Genomic DNA, 18,952 nt, shown 5'->3' with positions numbered 1-18,952 from the left:
ATCGTAATCCTAACTACCTATGTAATTAACATTCAGTGACACTGTCTTATCATAAGACACAAAGGTCAACATAAAGCAAAAGAAACAACTGGTGTTTTCTTTTCTCATATATGTATTTATATAAAAAAGCTTTTCTGTTGCAATTAGTCCTTCGTTGATATTAGGTTAGAATATTCAACCCATTCACTATAACTCTTGAATGGAAGATGGAGGAGGCTTTGCATACTGGAGGTGAAAGGTAAAGGCAAAGAAAAATACAACAGAGTAGGAAACAGCCCAAGCAGCATGCACCCGTTTCTGTTGAATTGAAGAATACAAGGCATATGGTAGCTGCTCAGATCTGGGCTCTCTTCAGGCACAGCAGCTATGCATCCCCCTGCTTGAGAAAGTCGGCCACTGTAGACAGAAAGGGTACTCATGCACAGGGAAAACTTTGAAGACAATATAAACTCAGACCCATGTCATCAACAGTTAACATACTGGGGATTCAGATGTTAAGAGCTGTCTTCAGAGATGTTACTTACCTATAATAGCTGCTTTACAAACAGCTGTCATTAAAGCTCTAAGGAATGTAGGTGAACTCATCTGGCTTTCATCTAAATTAGCCTGAAATCAAAAGTAAATGCAACAGTTAAAGGTACCCTTGCATATCAGAGAAATACATCCCCCTAAACCAGGCTTCATCTGGCACTAGGGGTAGATGGGGTCGCATTCAACCTTCTTGTAAAAATTAATCTTCTGATTCATTGGAAAATTCTTGGGCTACTACCAGTTCTGTCCGAAAATGTTCTCAGTAGCAGCATTTAATTTTCAAGGAGCTCACTGCTGCCTATACTTTGCTGATTCAATTATATAGTGCTGTGTACTATGTACATTTGGAACTACAACCATTTAAAAACATATTTCTTCCTCAATAAATAATCCCTATTAAGATTAATTCTATCAGAACGTATAAATTTGAGAGCATTACACCACACCATAGTGTGTTTTAAAGACTTTTCTGAATAGTGTAATTATTTTTAGATGTGCTAACATTGCTTTTTTATCTTAATTTTAATGTGAACTAGAGATCAAACTCAAGCATTGTCTCAAATCCTTCAGGTGGTGAGAAAACTGTTCATCTTTTCTAAGGATGGCAGAAAAAATGTATTTAGAGATAAGTTGAGTAAATGGGCCTCAAATTTGGTTTTTAGTTTATTTCTCTTAAGATCTTCTTGGGGCGCCTGGGTGGCTCGGTCGGTTAAGCGTCCGACTTTGGCTCAGGTCATGATCTCGCGGTCTGTGAGTTCGAGCCCTGCGTCAGGCTCTGTGCTGACTGCTCAGAGCCTGGAGCCTGTTTCGGATTCTGTGTCTCCCTCTCTCTCTGCCCCTCCCCTGTTCATGCTGTCTCTCTCTGTCTCAAAAATAAATAAACGTTAAAAAAAAAAAAAAAAAAAAAGATCTTCTTAAAAAAGAAAAAAAAAAAGATCCTATCTTCTTGCTATAAAACACTGTATAAACCATATGAGTACCAAAAGGAAAACAAACAAAAGGAGACATTTTCTAGGCAGGTATTTCATACATTTTTCAGAGTTTATGTTCCTTATGCCTGTGAAGAATTAATGCTTGTGTCAGCTTCTTTTAATAGCACAGCATACTATTTTCCACTGGAAGGGTCAGCCTTAAAATGACTGGCCAGGAAAAAAAAATTAGGGTGTCATTATAAACCTCTGTGTTATAAAGCTAAGAATTTCAAAGATATTGGGAGATCAGTTAAATGTTTGTGAATTGTAAAACTGACACAGATTAACGAGCAGTTCTCTCTTTGTTGAATGCCTAACTTCGAATATCACTTGGTGAGAGCAGAGAGGGGTTAACGAATCGAGTCGGATGGCCAGCTCTGCAGGACACCAGCCGCTCTCTGCACACGGAGGGCTGTGTTACAGGAAGAGGTTTCATTACCAATCTTTTCCAAGAGAACAGAAACATGTGGTGCCACTGCTAACAGCTAAGGATGGGGACAGGATGGGGCAAATGCCACATATAAAAGATTTGATGATTTATGTGTTATAGTGGGTTACTGGTTTACACCTCTTAAAAAAAAAAAAACAACAACAACTTTATTCAGACTGAAGCCAGACTGGTCTAGGCCCTGACATTACTTTTGCAAAGTCTGAACAATCATTTTTGAATAAGTGAGAGAATAAAAACACACCATTACTTGTTGGCTCAACAGTACTTTATAAACAGGCTGACAGAGCTATTTCAAATACTGAGTATCATTTGAAATCCCCAAATGCTCAGATTTCAAGTAGAGTCTGAAAAAAATTAACAAATTAGCTAAATATAATTAGATAATAAATACCACTTCCAAACCATTTGCCTTTGTTTTGTTATAAAGAAACAAACTGCGGGGCACCTGGGTGGCTCAGTTGGTTAAGCATCTGACTTCAGCTCAAGTCACGATCTCACGGTTTGTGAGTTCGAGCCCCATGATGGGCTCTGTGCTGACAGCCCGGAGCCTGGAGCCTGCTTTGGATTGTGTCTCCTCCTCTCTCTGTCCCTCCCCCACTTGTGCTCTGTCTCTCTCTTTCTCAAAAATAAATAAATGTAAAAAAATTAAAAAAAAAGAACAAATTGCATATGTCTTCCACCAAATAAAGCTAAATATTGTAATTCTAATATTCAAGAATAGAATAGACCTGAAGAATAATGTCAGAAACACTTCAGATTAAGCAAAGATGTTAACGAGAATGGGCAAGAACAAGAAGAAAGATGGGTTTGCTAACCAGGTTAGATTAAGGAAAATCAGATTTACATAATACTGGTACCAAACACAGAGTGACAAATCTTTTCATGTATTGTGAGCTCAGCTACTATTGCATTTTTGTTTGCTCCCTCCTTTTTGAAAGTCTTTATTAGTATAATTTACATTCAGTGAAATTTACCCTTTGTCTTCTCTTTGAGAATACTTGTTGGTCTAGAATAGGCAGAATAATGATATAAAAAAGTGAAGCCCAAAGTAAATGAAGAGGTGGAAATAGCATCATTTTGCAATACATGAAAACATAAAAGACCAAATGGCTGAAATGAGGGTGATCTATGAAAAATGGCGAGAGACAATAATGTTAAATATGTAAACACTAACTTAATTTCTAAAATTGAAAATGAGGCATGTCAATAACATACCAGAAAGCCAGATGCCGATTCTATGCTAACTTCTGCAACAATGGGTTAAAAGTCTTAGAGAGGAAAGAGATGGTTACACCAAGAGGAATAAAGAAGTAAGTACGTGAAAAACAAGAGATGCTAAACCAACCTGCAATCCTTTTCTGATTTGGTTAGTATACGGTAGCTCAGAAAGATGTAAGCATACATTCTCTGGACGTCAGCAAGGTATTTGACAAATTATTTAATGATAACTGTCCCCTCATGGGCATGATGAAAAAGTGAAATAGACAGCAGAATGATGTGAAATAATAAACAGGTTAACGACACCCATGGGATTGGGGGTGGGATCTTGTCCCCAAAAGGATGCTACTTTGTCCCCGGCCCTACCCCATTCACACATTTTGCCCCTAACTTAGATGAGGATAAAGTTGGCATACTAATGAATGTATGGGGGATACAAAGTGAAAAAGATGGCAAGGAAATTTTATGAACAAGTCAGAATCTAAAATGTCCTGACAGACAAAAACTTGTATCTAATTTAAGAAGATGAACATAAGCAGCAATAAATTTTAAAAGCCCCATTCTGGTTCAAAAACCAATGCGGTAAGCTCCAGATGGGAGAGATGACTCAACTGTAGAATATAAAAGAATGGGTACTATATGACTGAAAGAGCAATCTGAGTTCAGTGTGGTGAGCCTGCCAAAAGCAAAGAGACCAAAACAAAAAAGGCAACAGCACTGCCTAACTCCGAATGTTGGATCACATCTGGCAATCATGCTCAATTTGCACATGTCACTTGTGAGAGGGATAATGAAAATCCAGGCTATGTTTGGATAAGGGTAACCAGATGAAGGGGTGGATATGAAGATTTCAAGAAAGGATGAAAGAGCCTAGAGAGAGAGACAGGGATATAACAATAAACTATTACAATTAATTAAAAGATTCCCAGCTGGGTGACAGAATAGATTTATCTTATAGGGACATGGAGGAAAACTGATTAAAAAAACCCTTTAAACTAGGGGTGCCTGGTTGGCTCAGTTGGAAGAACATGTGACTCTTGATCTCAGAGCCATTAATTTGAGCCCCACGTTGGGAGTAAAGATTACTTAAAAAAATAATTTAGGGGCATCTGGGTTGCTCAGTTGCTTAAGTGTCCAACTTTGGCTCAGGTGACGATCTCGCAGTTCGTGTCTGAGCCCTGAGTTGGGCTCTGTGCTAACAGCTCAGAGCCTGGAACCTGCTTTGGATTCTGTCTCCCTCTTTCTCTCTGTCCCTCCCCCACTCACGTTCTTTCTCTCTCTCAAAAAGAAACATTAAAAATTTTTAAAAAATCTAAAAATAGTAAAAAGAAATCTATAAACACAAACAAAACCCCCAAATTATCAGAAACTTCATTTTTTTCTCAATGTCTGAGAGAGGATAAAGAAACAACCCATTTACAAGGACTACAAAAGAGGTTTTATACAAGAGGGAGGGGACTACATTAGCCCTCCATGGCTTTCTTTCAACTTGATTATATGATCCCATGGAAAATGTGTACAAATAAAATATACTTATATAAACAAGAATTACTAAAGGAATACAGTACCAGATTTAAAAAGAGACATGATCAATAGATTCCACAAAGTAAGGTTCAAAATTTTCAGAAGGAAGCATTAATATGAAGATGAAAGCCAACACAATTCATAATAATTACATATTATGATAAAACCAGAAAAATGGCTTCTGTTTTGAATAGTTTTACTTGCCTTCCTAAAGGCTTGTTAAGAATCTTGTTAAGAATAAAAAAAAGTCTTATAGTTTCAAATACACATAGATGAAAAAATAAAACCGAACTCCATTAAAGTTAAATACTCCTATGAAGTGAAAGAGAAGGTATAGGCATACTTGGTTTATTGCGCTTCGCTTTACTGTACTTCAGTGATACTGTACTTTTTATAAAGTGAAGGTTGATGGCAAACCTGTATCAAGAAATTCTAAGGGTGCCATCCATTTTTCCAACAGTAGTCGCTCACTTTGGGTCTCTGTGTCACATTTTGGTAACTCTCACAGTATTTCAAACATTTTTATTATTATTGTATTTGTTACAATGACCTGTCATCAGCGATTATGACTCACTGAAAGCTCAGATGACGGTTAGCATTTGTATAGCAATAAAGTACTTTTTAAGGTATTATATACATTTTTAAAAGATATAATGCTGGGGCGCCTGGGTGGCGCAGTCAGTTGAGCGTCCGACTTCAGCCAGGTCACGATCTCGCGGTCCGTGAGTTCGAGCCCCGCGTCAGGCTCTGGGCTGATGGCTCAGAGCCTGGAGCCTGTTTCCAATTCTGTGTCTCCCTCTCTCTCTGCCCCTCCCCCATTCATGCTCTGTCTCTCTCTGTCCCAAAAATAAATAAACGTTAAAAAAAAAAAAAAAAAATTTAAAAAAAGATATAATGCTATTGCACACTTAGGAGACTACAGTATTGTGTGAACATCACTTTTACATGCACTGGGAAAACAAAACATTCATTTGACTCGCTTTATTGCACTATTCGTTTAATTGTGTTCAGTCTGGAACGGAAGGAACCCTCACTATCTGTGAGATAAGCCTGTATGTGAATTAAAGGGATCCCACAAAAATCTTTCTTGCAGAGATATCAGGGAAGATGACATAATCTCTATACCTCTACCCAGTCAAAGATCTGTTCATCATTTGCTTTGTCTTCAATAATGAGTTTCTCGAGTCGCTTATATAGCTCTTCAGCAGAGAGTTCTTTTTTTGAAAGTGCTTCAGAGGAACAGGAACTGTCAGACTCTATAAAGTCCAACTTCTGAAACATAAAATGGTATATGTATTAATATAAGTCAGTATTAGTAACACCCTGAGAGGAAAACAAAGTCATGGGCTATATCTTCTCTTTTACATGGGATCAAAATGATCAGTAGAAGCCAATTTTTATTTATAGTACTGAAAGATTATTACTCCACTATCTTTCTTGAATATTTCTCCAACTTTTTATACTGTCTATCTCAGATTCTCCTTAAAAACAACAAATCAACAAAACCCCGAGAATTATCTCTGTGGCTATGACCACCTCCAAATCATTCTGAGCTTCAGTCTTGCTCTTAGCAGTGATATAGCTCTAAGGCAGGGCAGGATTACTAGCTAAATTACAATTTAATTCCTTCTGCAGCCTATGGTTTAGTATCAGCACAGCCACAGAACAACTGTCAAAAATCTAATTTTGGTTATGTCCTTCAAACACCATTGTGATCCAAGTAAGAGAAATGAGACCACATTGTAAAATTCCTCAACACAGTGTATTGTAGGGAGGACAATAAAAATGAAGGGTTTGGGGTGCCTGGGTGGCTCAGTTGGTTAAGCGTCCGACTTCGGCTCAGGTCATGATCTCGCAGCCTGTAAGTTCAAGCCCCGCATCGGGCTCTGTGCTGACAGCTTGGGGCCTGGAGCCTGCTTCAGATTCTGTGTCTCCCTCTCTCTCTGGCCCTTCCCCTCTCAAGCTCTGTCTGTCTGTCTCTCTCTCTCAAAAATAAGTAAACATTAAAAAAAAAAGATAAAAAATAAAGGGTTTTATCAGTATTGCATGAAAGATCGTTTTCCCACACAAATCATTCAATTTCAAAGGACTGAATATTCTGGAATGGAGAATGACTGTAAATATGTAGTTACTTCAATGAACCACATCATCATGGCCTGTGCGAGTCTAACCCAGTGCAGAAATGCCTTCGCCTCAGCCTTCAGAGGACCATCCACACACCGTTAACAGCATGCGGCGGGCATCCGGGGCACCTGGAAGCACCCTACACACATGCAGAGAGCTCTTCAGCCCTGTGAGGAGCACTGGCTTCACTGTTCCCGTCCTCAGATCCTGGTAGCCCAAGGCTACTCTCACTTTGTTCTTAAATACTTGAGAAGAGTTATTTGACTATTGTCTCACATCCATGACAATGGCCCTGAAAAGCATAAACACAAGTGTACATGCTTTCAAATTCTCCCAGAATACTGGTTCACTCTACCATGTCTGTAAGTCTTAGGCCCCACAAGAAGTAGCTTGATGGAGCACAGATATGTGGACTCTAGAGTCAGAGATGGGGGTGAGGTTGGGGGTGAGGGTTGGAGGTACAATTCCAACTCAGCCACTTCTACCAGGAGAACCTATCCTGAGGGGGAAGACCACCACTAACCTCAGTCAATTCCAAGGGCTCAATGACTAAACATGTGCACTGCACTGGGCACCAACAGGGCTCCAGGAACATACATCTGGTAGGTGGTGGTAGGTCACCCACTAACCTGAAAGGAAAAGCCCCTTCCTAGCAGGGACCACTCACTGTTTCCACTGCAAAACACAGTGCTGCTCACACACCAATCTCAGCTTCTTTTATGGTCCTGATGCCAATGGTACAAAGTACAAGCATCTCAGTTGCTCCCATTGTACTTACACACGGGCAAAAAAAATTCACAGACATGACATACCAAATTTTCCAGGAGATAATTTAATCCTGAATTGAAAACCATCTGACCACAGGACACATCTAAAGAAAGACAACTCAAAGGGTTATGGGAAGAGCTATCTCTTCATTTAATAGAAAAAAAAAAAAAAAAGAATAAAAAAAGATCTCTAATTGGGGCACCTCGGTGGATCAGTCGGTTAAACGTCCGACTTTGGCTCAGGTCATGATCTCGCAGTCAGTGAGTTCCAGCCTCGCACTGAGCTGAGAGCTCAGAGCCTAGAGCCTGCTTTGGATTCTATCCTTCTGTTTGTCTCTCTCTCTCTGTCTCTGTATCTCCCCCACCTGCATGCGCACTCTCTCTCTCTCTCTCAAAAATAAACATTAAAAAAAAAACATTAAAAAAACTCCAGTTATGTAACTGCCATTATACAAAAAATGTTCTGAGGGTGCCTGGGTGGCTCAGTTGGTTAAAAGTCCGACTCTTGATTTTGGCTCAGGTCATGATCTCACAGTTGGGGAGATCGAGCCTGGCACGGGGCTCTGCGCAGAGCCTGATTGGGATTCTCAACCTTCAGATGACTAAATTTTTGACAATTCTTCTGCAGTAAGAATATTTTAGGTGGTGGTCACACAACATTGTGAATACAGTAAATGCCACTGAATTATACAATTTAAAATGGTTAATTGGAAAAAAAATGGCTAACTGGATGTTATAGGAATTTCACCTCAATTTTTAAAAAATAATATTTTATGGGGCGTCTGGGTGGCTCAGTCAGTTAAACATCATCCATCCGACTCTTGATTTCGTCTCAGGTCATGATCTCAGGGTTTGTGAGTTTGAGCCCTGCATTGGGCTTTACACTGACAGCACAGAGCTTACTTGGGACTCACTCTCTCCTTATGTCCCTCATACCCTGCTCATGCTCTCTCTCAAAATAAAGAAATAAAACTTAAAATAATTATAATACTTCACTTGAAAATTTGATGATTTTTTTATGCCATTCTGATACATGTACATAAAATTATGATTGTACATATATACTATATATCGAAAAAGAAAATATGTCAAAATTGTTCAATTTTTAGATGGGTAGTTAAAAAAATAATCAAAATTATTGGTAATTCTCAAGGGTATAAGGCAATGTGATATGTAACTATGCTTTACTTTATGAAGCTTCACTATGCAAAAGCCACAGATTAAAATATTAAAGATTATTAGCACAAGCTTTTCTCTAATACCTTTGAACACTTTGATATATTCCTATACCTTCCCCAGATACACAAAGAAAAAACTACCTTGAATTGTTAAAAAAAATTTTCATCCTATTATGTTTTTACCATTTATTAGCATTTTATTTTCTAAAGTATTTTTTTAAATGTTTATTTTTTAAATATTTATTTATTTATTTTTGAAAGACAGAAAGAGAAAGCATGAGTGGGAGAGGGGCAGAGAGAGAGGGAGACACAGAATCCCAAGCACAGAGCCCAACACAGGGCTTGAACTCACATACCATGAGAACATGACCTGAGCCGAAAACAAGAGTTAGACCTTAACCAACTGAGCCACTCAGGTGCCCCTTAATGTTTATTTATTTTGAGAGAGAGAGAGAGAGCATGCATATGAGTGGGGGAGAGTCAGAGAAAGAGGGAGAGAAAGAAGTCCAAGCAAGCTCTGTTCTATCAGCACAGAGCAGATGTAGGGTTCGATCTCACAAATCGTGAGATGACCTGAGCTGAAATCAAGAGCTAGACACTTAACTGACTGAACCACCCAGGTACCACACAAAAAATTTTTTTTTTAAAGTAATCTCTACACCCACCATGGGGCTTGAACTCACAATCCTGAAACCAAGAAATCACACTCCAAGGATGCTTAACTGACTGAGCCACCCCGGTGCTCCCTGACTTTCATGGTTTCTGATGACAAACTGGCTGTCGGCTCTTACTGAGGATTCTTTGTACATGACAAGTCACTTCTTTCTCGTTGCTGTAAAGATTTTTTTTTTTTTTTTTTTTTTTGGTCTTTGTCTTTCAAAAGTTTTACTGTAAAATATCTCGGAGTATATCTCATTTGGAGATTTGAGATTATCTTGTTTGGAGTTCACTGAAATTCCTGGATATGTAACTTCTGATCGTTGATCAAATTCGTGAAGTTTTTGGCTATTATATCTTCAAGTATTTTTTCTGCCCCTTCCTCTCTCTTCTCCCTTCTGAGACTCTCTAATGCTCATGTTGTTATGTTTGACGCTGTCCCGCAGGTCCCCAGGTGCTGTTCGTTATTCCTGATTCCCTTTTCTTTCTGTTCCTCAGACTGAGCAATTTCTTCTTTAAAAGTCTCCTTTATGTGTTTAATGAATTAATTTTCCACTATGTATTATTATAAAGTTTATTTAAGAAAATAAACTATGGGGATTTTATTTTAAAAATTTGGTGATACTCATAATTTCATATAACCATGCTAAAAATTTCATTTCAAAAATTAAAGATGGATTTCCATGGCAGCAACTTAGTGACAAGTCAGTGACTTCTGACTGACTGAGCAATTTCAACTGCTCTATATATTCAGGTTTGCTGATTCTTTCTTCTGCCCCATCAAATCTGTTGTTGGACCCCTCTAGTGAATTTTTCATTTTAGCCATTACAAATTTTTAGTTACAGAATTTCTATTTGGTTCATTTTTATAATTTCTACCTCCTTCTTGAAAGTCCCAATTTGACCATACATCATTCTCCTGATTTCCTTTAGTTCTTTGTCCATGGATTCCATCAGCAATTTGAGCAGATAGAAAGCAGTTAATTTAAATTCCTCATCTGGTATGTCCAACGTTTGGGCTTCCTCAGGAATACTTTTCTCTGTCAGTTTCTTTTTTCTTGTGAATGAGTCACATTTTCCTGTTTCTTTATATGCTTTCTAATTGTTTTTGTTGACAACTAAACATCTGGAATACTGTAATGTGTAACTCTGGATATCAGATTCTCTCCCTTTGTGAGGGATTGTCAGTGTTGCAGTCATCTGTTTAGTGAATTTTAGACAAAGACTGCATTCCTTCTTGTGTGTGGTCATTACAGTCTCTCTGATCTGTTATCTCCTCAGACAGCCAGTGACCTTGTAGAAATTTCAGTGAAAGTCTGGATCCAAAGAGAAAAGAGAGGGGTGGGATGGGTGGGACTGTATGCGTGCGTGCGTATACACACACACACACACACACACACACACGCACGCAAACACATTCCATTTCTCTGAATTCCTTGACAGACACCATTCAGGAAACCACTTTGGCCTGACTAGTTAAAACAATGGGCAGGCCCTGCACTAAACCTTCAGTAAATTGCCAAGCAGATTAAAAGGCACAGCACTGGGGCACCTGGGTGGCTCAGTCGGTTGGGTGTCCGACTTTGGCTCAGGTCATGATCTCACCATCTGTGAGTTTTGAGCCCTGCATCGGGCTCTCTGCTGACAGCTCAGAGACCGGAGCCTGCTTCAGATTCTATGTCTCCTTTTCTCTCTGCCCCTCGTCCCACTTGCACTCTATCTCTCTCAAAAATAAAAGAAAGACATAAAAAAAAAAATGTTTTTTTAAAGGCATGGCACCAATCTTTTGAGGATAAGGTCTTGATTTCTCAACCTGGCACCAGAAAGGGAGTGCCACCATCTCCCCAACTGTCTGCCACAGGTCTAGGTGCTAATAGCTTCTATGCAAAATACCCAAGTTACTGAAATTTGCAAGATTCTTTTTCATCAAGCATTCCTCTGGTGTTGGTACTGCACAGTTGACTCAACTCCACAATTCCAAAATAGTTGATCCTAACACATCTTGCCAGCTCAATGGTTGTTTTGGTGGAGGGAGGAATTCTGGAGCTGCTTATTTCTTCATCCTCTGTACATCCATACGCTGACTTATGAATCTTACAACATTATATTCCTGTGATTAAATGCTACTTGGTTGTGATTAATCTTTTAATATAGTGTTGGATTTAATGTGTGAAAATTTTGTTGCAAAACTTTTCTTTGCATTTATTAGGAATAGTTGGCCTATTATAGTTTGTTTTCTTGAAATGTCTTTGGTTTTGCTATTAGAGTAACGCTGGCTTCATAGGCCATGAATTGGCAAGTAATCTCTCCTCTTCAGTTTTCTGGAAGAATTCTTTGCAGAACTGGTATTATTTCTTCTTTAGATGTTTGGTAGAATTCAATAGTAAAAACATCAGGGCCTGGAGTTTTCTTTGTGGCAATGTTTTTAACTACTTCAGTGTATCAGATACTCAGGGTTATCTATTCTCAAGTCAGCTCTGGTGATTTGTACCTCCCAGGAAGTTTGTTCATTTCAATTCAGTTGACGTACTTATTGGCATAAAAATTATTCATGAATCCCTCGTATCCATTATTATGTTTAGAAACATTACAACATCACCTCTCTCATTCTACTGGTAACTGATGTCTTCTTTTTAAATTTTGTTTTCACTGATTAGTCTGGCTAGAGATTTCACAATTTTCTTTTCTCAGAGGACCAGCTTTAGAATTCACTCACTGTTCTCTATTGTTTGTTTCACTGATTTCTACTCTGATCTTTATTACCTCCTTTTTCTATTTCTTTTCAGTTTCATTTACTCTTCCTTTTTTAAATTTCATAAGGTCAAAAATGAGATCACTGACCTATGACCTTATTTCTTTTCTAAATTCAAGTGTTCAGTGCTAACAGTTTCATTCCAAGTATTGCTTTTGTGGTATCCCACAAATACTGATATGTTGTGTTTTTCCATTATCAATGAGTCAAATATTTCTTACTGCCTTTTATGATTTCTTTGCGGAATTCATGAGTTATTCAGAAATGTGTTAAGTCTTTAAATATGTGTTGCCCTCATTCTTATTTTTTATTAATTTATTTACCTCTTTTTTGAGTGAAAGTGAGCATGTGTGAGTTGGGGGAGAAGAGAGGAAAAGAGAGAGAGACAGAAAGAGAGAGAGAGAATCTCAAGCAGGCTCCAGCCTCACTACAGAGCCTGACACAGGGCTTGATCTCACAACTGTGAGATCGTGACCTGAGCCAAAATCAAATTGGATACTTAACTGACTGAGCCACCCAGGTGCCACTGTTGCCATCATTCTTAAATGCTAGTTTCACTGGAAAGACTATTCTAAATAAACTGATATTCTCTCAACATTTTGAGATTACTCCACCATTTCGGGCTTTCACTGTTACTACTGCAAATTCTACTGTTTCTCTATAGGTGACGTACTTCTTTCTAGCTACTTTAAAATCTTTCCTATGTTTTTGATGTTATGCAGTTTCACTGAAATGTAATCACCCTCTGTGGTATACATGTGCTTTCTGTATAGATTCATCTGTTTTATCAGTTCGGGAAAAGTCTCACCCATAATCTCTTCAAATATTGCCTCTTCTCCATTCCCTCTGTTTTTCCTTCTGGGATTCCAATTAGACATGTTAGACCTTTTCATTTTATCCTTTAAATCTCATAGTATCTCTTAGAAATCTACCTTAGTTTCTTTTCTTCTTCTTTCCAAATTTTCTCAGTCATTTTGACTAGTGTTTGGTTGCTTGCACATTTTTGTGAATTCCTCTTTTTTATACAGCGTTATGTTATATTCTGATTAAGAATTCCATTATTTCATGTCTTTGGGGACTAAACCTACCATTTCTTGTCTGTTTACTCTCATTCATGGTTACTTGTTTCGTCACAGACTAAAATGAACTCTTAAGTGTTAACTATATATTTAGATAATGTTAATTAGTAGAAAATGAAGAGACCTAAGTTGAGCATGTTTTCTCCAAAAAGCATTTTTGTTTGCTTCTTTTGGGAGCCAGGGTAGTACTGAACTAGGACCATTTCAACCTCTTCCAACATCTCTGGTAGCATTTACAATGGCAATGAAACAAACAAGCCCCTCATGTATGCTTATTGCTAAGAGTTCAGGTTTCATCTATGGCTTTTCTCCTCACTCATTTTTTTCCTTAGAAAATGCCTTCACTTTCTATCAGCTCAGCAATGCAAGATAACTCATGTTTTATCTAGGCTCTTATCTTTTGGCAGAAGCACTCTCCAGTGTATCTGGACGATAACCAAAAGGAAGCTAATGTCCATATTAACTTAACACAGTGTGTCTTTATCCAGCTCAATATACTAATTTTCAGATTGTGATCATTTTGAGAGAGAGTTGTTTCCTTTCTCGGTCACTCTTCCTTGTCTAGTATTTTTATGGTTGCCTCTTTCTGATGCTCCACCATTCCTTATTTAGAACTTCATTATATTGACCATGGGCCTTTTGCCTTGTTGTGGATTTCTGGATCCAGTTACCAAGTGGACAGCCTAGCTACGGTTTTGGCTGCAAGAGTATCGTTTGTCTATCTGTGGAGTTCCCACCTGGCTTCATGAAGTATGTCTGTCCTCCAATTTTCTACCTTGTAAGGGGCATTCTAGTCCCCATTTCCTCACCGAAATAACGTCTAGGTGTCTCTAGTGGCATTTAGACCCAGAGCTCAGAAGACTTGCCGCTTTAGCCCTATTACCCCCGCTTTATTTGTCAATTTCATTTTTTGGTTCATGGAGATGTGCAGCTCGTTTTCTCTGTGTGTGGCTAAGTCCTTTAAATTTTATTTTTTTATCTATTATCTAATGAGTGAATAGTTGAGTGGCCCTAAAGCATGGACTTAAAATGACATCTTGACCATAATTCCTATTTTGGTCTAATTTTAATACTGGACTACTAATGAAATTACCTTCATTTTTTCTATGAACCAGACCAACTACTATTAAACAGAAAGGCATAAGCCTTGTTCTTACTTACCTGCTCCAAGAGAAAATTATGTACATCTTCCCCTTCTGGTAAAAAGTCCTTCCAGGTGAGGTCAGCCTCCCTCCATAGGGCTCCCACTTTCTTATGGCTCTAAAACAGAGATAAGTCCAGTCCATTTACTTTTATATAAAGATAGGATGATGATGAAGAGGAAGAAGAGAGGAGGAGGAGAAGGAGGACAGGCACGGGGAGGGGGTGGGGGCAGATTAGAGAAAAGGCTTGCTTGAAGTCAAGAGTATAGAAATATAAAGAGTGAAAAATCAAAACTTTTCCCTTGTTGATATAAAGTTAGTTTCTCAGGACTCCTGGCTCTCACACCAAGATGTCTGAATGTATGTAGTAAATGTAACGGTGAATGGCTGAAGTATAGCTGTTTAAGGTTCAATAATTAATTTTGTCAGATGACTAATCTAGGAAATTGCAAGCTCAGTTTGGGATTTATGAATATAATCACCTAAAACAAGTCCAATTCACAGAGTTTATAAATTCAACAGCGTCTCTTTTCCTAGTGGTATATATATGTATCCACTATTAAAGTCATACATCAAGCCTCACTGGAATCCCTCTTCGCAACAGATCAGGATCACGCTGCCTAACCGGAGAATGAATAAAGAGGTTGCTGCTCCTGACCCAGGAATGAGAAGTATTTCAGGGGCAAGAAGAACAACATTGAGCCCAAGAAACAACAGAGGAGAGCTCTTGTTGGCTAGAAAACTGATGAGAAGGTACAAGTCCACTCCCTGAACAAAGTCACAGTGATGCAGGGAACTCTCAGCCTTCGAGGCCGTGGCTATCAGCTATGAATCATATTACTAATTATTTCATAGAGTAACTTGCCCAAGGCATAGCTGATAACTTGGCAGAGTCAGGATTTAAACTCAGGCTCTCTCACTTCAGAGTTTATGCTCTATGAGAATTTGGTTAGGAAAAGTGAGAATTTGCTTTTTCTGTTTCTACAGATAAAAGTTAGTAAGAATTTAGGTTTTTAATAAGGACTAATGTGAAGTAGATTAGGAAAGGAGGAAGGAATTTTGGATGTACAAATTAGGATTCAATAAAAACTTTAGTAATAACAAATAATCAACTAGAACTAGAGACCAGGCTATTTAGTAACTACAAATAACTATTACACAGATGAAATACAAAGGGTCTTCTGTACATTCAAGAGACTTTCTATACTAATGCCTACAAAACAATGAAATCTATCATCCCCATACCTTTGGCTATGGTTTGAATCAGTCAAAAATCACTCCAAAATTTTCATGTACGAGTTCTGTTTTGATGTTATCACTGTAGGTGTTGTTAACACCACTTTCCCAAACCTCTTAGACCTCTAATACGGCATCAATACACTCTTTTGAAACTTTTGGTTTAGACTTGTCTTCCTTTCTAGTTTATAAATTTTTTGAAGGCTTAGTTGTCTTTGTACACTGAGATGCTGGCACAGAGTTTTACAGAGAATTGTACAGTATTTATTAAACTAAGTTTAACTTTAAGACAGCAGTCCACAATCCTATAGAATCTTATTAAAAATTAATTTATTTTGAGAAAGAGAAAGAGACAGAGTGAGCGCACACACGCACATGTGAGGGGCAGAGAGGGATGGAGAAAGAGAATCCCAAGCAGGCTCTGTGCAGCCAGTGCAGAGCCTGACGTGGGGCTCGATTTCACAAAGCATTAGATCATGACCCAAGCCAAAATCAAGAGTTGCCCAACCTAACTGAGCCACTGAGGGAACCCCCCCCCACCCTTTTTTAAAAAGTAGGTTCCATGCCCAATGTGGAGCCCAATGCAGAGCGTGAACTCATGACCCTGATATCAAGACCTGAGCTGAGATCAGAGTTGGACGCTTAACAGACTAAGCCATCTAGGCACTCCTGTATAACATTTTTAACACCTATTACTAATCAGATTACCTAGCTTGAGATCCAAAATTAATAAAATTAATCATTTTAGGAATCGTACCTTTCTTTGAAAGCAAGGCGTTTTCACTGAAATGTATTAAAGAGTATAAATAATGTAGGCATTTTGTTTCAAAAGAAGATAAAATTACTAGCCACAAATATAACATATCTTGAGATTATTTAGAATTATACCAAATCCAGTTGAGATTAGATAATTCTTTCCCAAGTTACTAGTAAACAGAAGAAGAAATACACCTCTGTAAGAAACTAGGTTGAAACAGAGGCCTCGCTCTCCTTTTCAAAAAGGAAAAGGAAAACAGAAATACTTGCATAGCGGTACCTAAGCTATTCACAGATAACTCAAGATTACAATCACTGCCTTGCCTAAGACGCTGTTGAGTCTAACACTCAGTTTAATACTCACCATTTGTTTGCATAGAAGGTGCAATATTTCAGAAAGTAAGACCCCAGCTCTTCCAACAGGAAGTAAAGGTTTGCTAAATTCTCTGTAAAAGACAGGAGTAGTGATTAAGTACCTCTGAACCAAACTTCCAGTTCTAAAACACTAGGCGAACAAAGTGTGCTGAACCTAAATCATATTGGGCAAGAGAAAGCTTCAGGACATGCTCTAAGTAATGTTCAGCAGAAGTAGTTCAGTCTTCAAGTTCACTCTATGCTTCATGGAGAAGCCGGAAAGGGACTTTAGATTTCCCGGGTTTTGCCTTTTTCTTTAACTGCCTCAGTGATAGAAGCAATGCAATGATCAGTCTCATTTAATAATCTATTTACATATACACCACTTCAAGCCTAAATGAGAGAAGCACCTTAGGTAACTGGGAGATGTGAAACTTAGTTATGAAATATTTTTAAGAAAGGAAGTTTTTCTTTACAATATAGATGAAACAGAAAGGGACCATTTATTTTCAGAGTCTAAACCAGTATATCCCACACTGTGTTCCACAGGATATGAATAATTATTCCTCAAGAAAAGAATTCTACAATTGAGAGAATGCTGCATTAAACAAAGCTAAAGAGGTTTTATTAAATTTATTATTTATTTTTTTAAGTAAGCTCTACAGCCAACGTGGGGCTTGAACTCACAACTGTGAGATGAAGAGTTGCATACTCTACTGACTGAGCCAGCCAAGCACCCAAATCTTGTTTTTATTGTTTGGTTTCACTATAGAATTCTCATAATCTTTAATGTGCTGTAATATACTTTGTGAACCTCAAACAAAAGAGACATAATAGTACATAGAGTAGGACTATATGAGCAATTTTTGGGGAAATACTAATGCTCTAAAGAAGAGTTTAGAAAAAACTAGTCTATACAAAGTAGAAACAACTTCGGACTCCTGTCCAAATCTAGGAATGCCAGAGATGTAGTCCCTTTACTACAACCAGAGCATGTAGCATGCAGGTATCAGTCTGACAAGCTATCATGTAGAAATAACTTATGGCATTTGAGCAAGGACAGACATAAAAGTCAGATTAACATTAAGCTTCCAGGAGCAATAACCTTCCAGTTATGTGATTTTGGAGCCCTATCTACAAATACTGCTAACCTCAATGGACCACAGGGTTATCATATCCCTGTCACTTCTCTGATGGAGATACAGTGTAATGTAACATTTTTATACAGAAATAAGTCCCTTTTTTTTTTTTTTTACACTGAAGTATAACTGTATTAGTTTCAGGTGTACAACATAGTGATGTGACAATTATATATACTATATTAAAATTTTTTTTTTCAATGTTTTTATTATTTTATTTTTGGGACAGAGAGAGACAGAGCATGAATGGGGGAGGGGCAGAGAGAGAGGGAGACACAGAATCGGAAACAGGCTCCAGGCTCCGAGCCATCAGCCCAGAGCCTGATGCGGGGCTCGAACTCACAGACCGCGAGATTGTGACTGGGCTGAAGTCGGATGCTTAACCGACTGCGCCACCCAGGCGCCCCTATACTATAAAATGATCACTACAATAAGTGTAGTTATCTGTCACCATACAAAGTTATTATAGTATCATTGGCTATATTCCTTACACTATACGTTTCATCCCCATGACTTTTATTTTGTAATGGGCAGTTTGTACTTCTTAATCCCCTGAAATAAGAAGTCTTAAAGAGTCACAGGCTGCATCCAAGAGCCTACAAAGGCACTAAGGAAAGAGCACTATGCTAGAGATAGCTGGTAAGTTCTGCATCAGTTTATCTTGATATACACACACACACAAAATGAAAACAAAAACAAGTACAACTTACATGATAAGTTCTCTCATAGAGATTCCACCTTCTTTTAACATGGGGGTCACCAGTTCAGCAAGGTACAACCAAATGTGGGGAATATCAATAGCCATGTCATCTGCCAATTCCAACGTTTCTGAAAAACTAGACAAGAACAAGAAGAACATTTCACACAAATATAATTCAGAAGTTAAGATTAAATAAAGAGTCCAAAACTCAGTCAGCAAATATCTATTAAAGCACCTACTATGTTAGATACTATGCCAGGCATAAAGTAACTGATAAATACATTCTTGTTCTCAAAAACCTGTATTAGTAGAGGAGAAATTCTAGGGGCCCCTGGGTGGCTCAGTCAGTTAAACATCTGACTCTTGACTTCGG

The 18,952-nt window shown here is 38.2% G+C and overlaps 1 protein-coding gene across 14 annotated transcripts in view; it reads right to left on the bottom strand.

Moving 5' to 3' along the window:
* The window catches only part of EIF4G3 (eukaryotic translation initiation factor 4 gamma 3), a 315,733-nt gene that overhangs the window by 4,433 nt on the left and 292,348 nt on the right, over positions 1 to 18,952 (bottom strand). For all 14 annotated transcript variants that reach the window (XM_047873067.1, XM_047873072.1, XM_047873080.1 and 11 more), the window contains 5 exons: positions 18,590 to 18,715; positions 16,751 to 16,832; positions 14,414 to 14,512; positions 5,821 to 5,967; positions 525 to 606 (listed from right to left, as the gene is read on the bottom strand). In XM_047873067.1, the coding sequence (XP_047729023.1) occupies positions 525 to 606; positions 5,821 to 5,967; positions 14,414 to 14,512; positions 16,751 to 16,832; positions 18,590 to 18,715 (536 nt within the window). The remainder of the gene's footprint in view (positions 1 to 524; positions 607 to 5,820; positions 5,968 to 14,413; positions 14,513 to 16,750; positions 16,833 to 18,589; positions 18,716 to 18,952) is intronic.

Source organism: Prionailurus viverrinus, chromosome C1 (assembly GCF_022837055.1).
Source record: "Prionailurus viverrinus isolate Anna chromosome C1, UM_Priviv_1.0, whole genome shotgun sequence".
NCBI lineage: Eukaryota > Metazoa > Chordata > Mammalia > Carnivora > Felidae > Prionailurus > Prionailurus viverrinus.
This window is presented reverse-complemented; position numbering and strand designations above follow the sequence as displayed.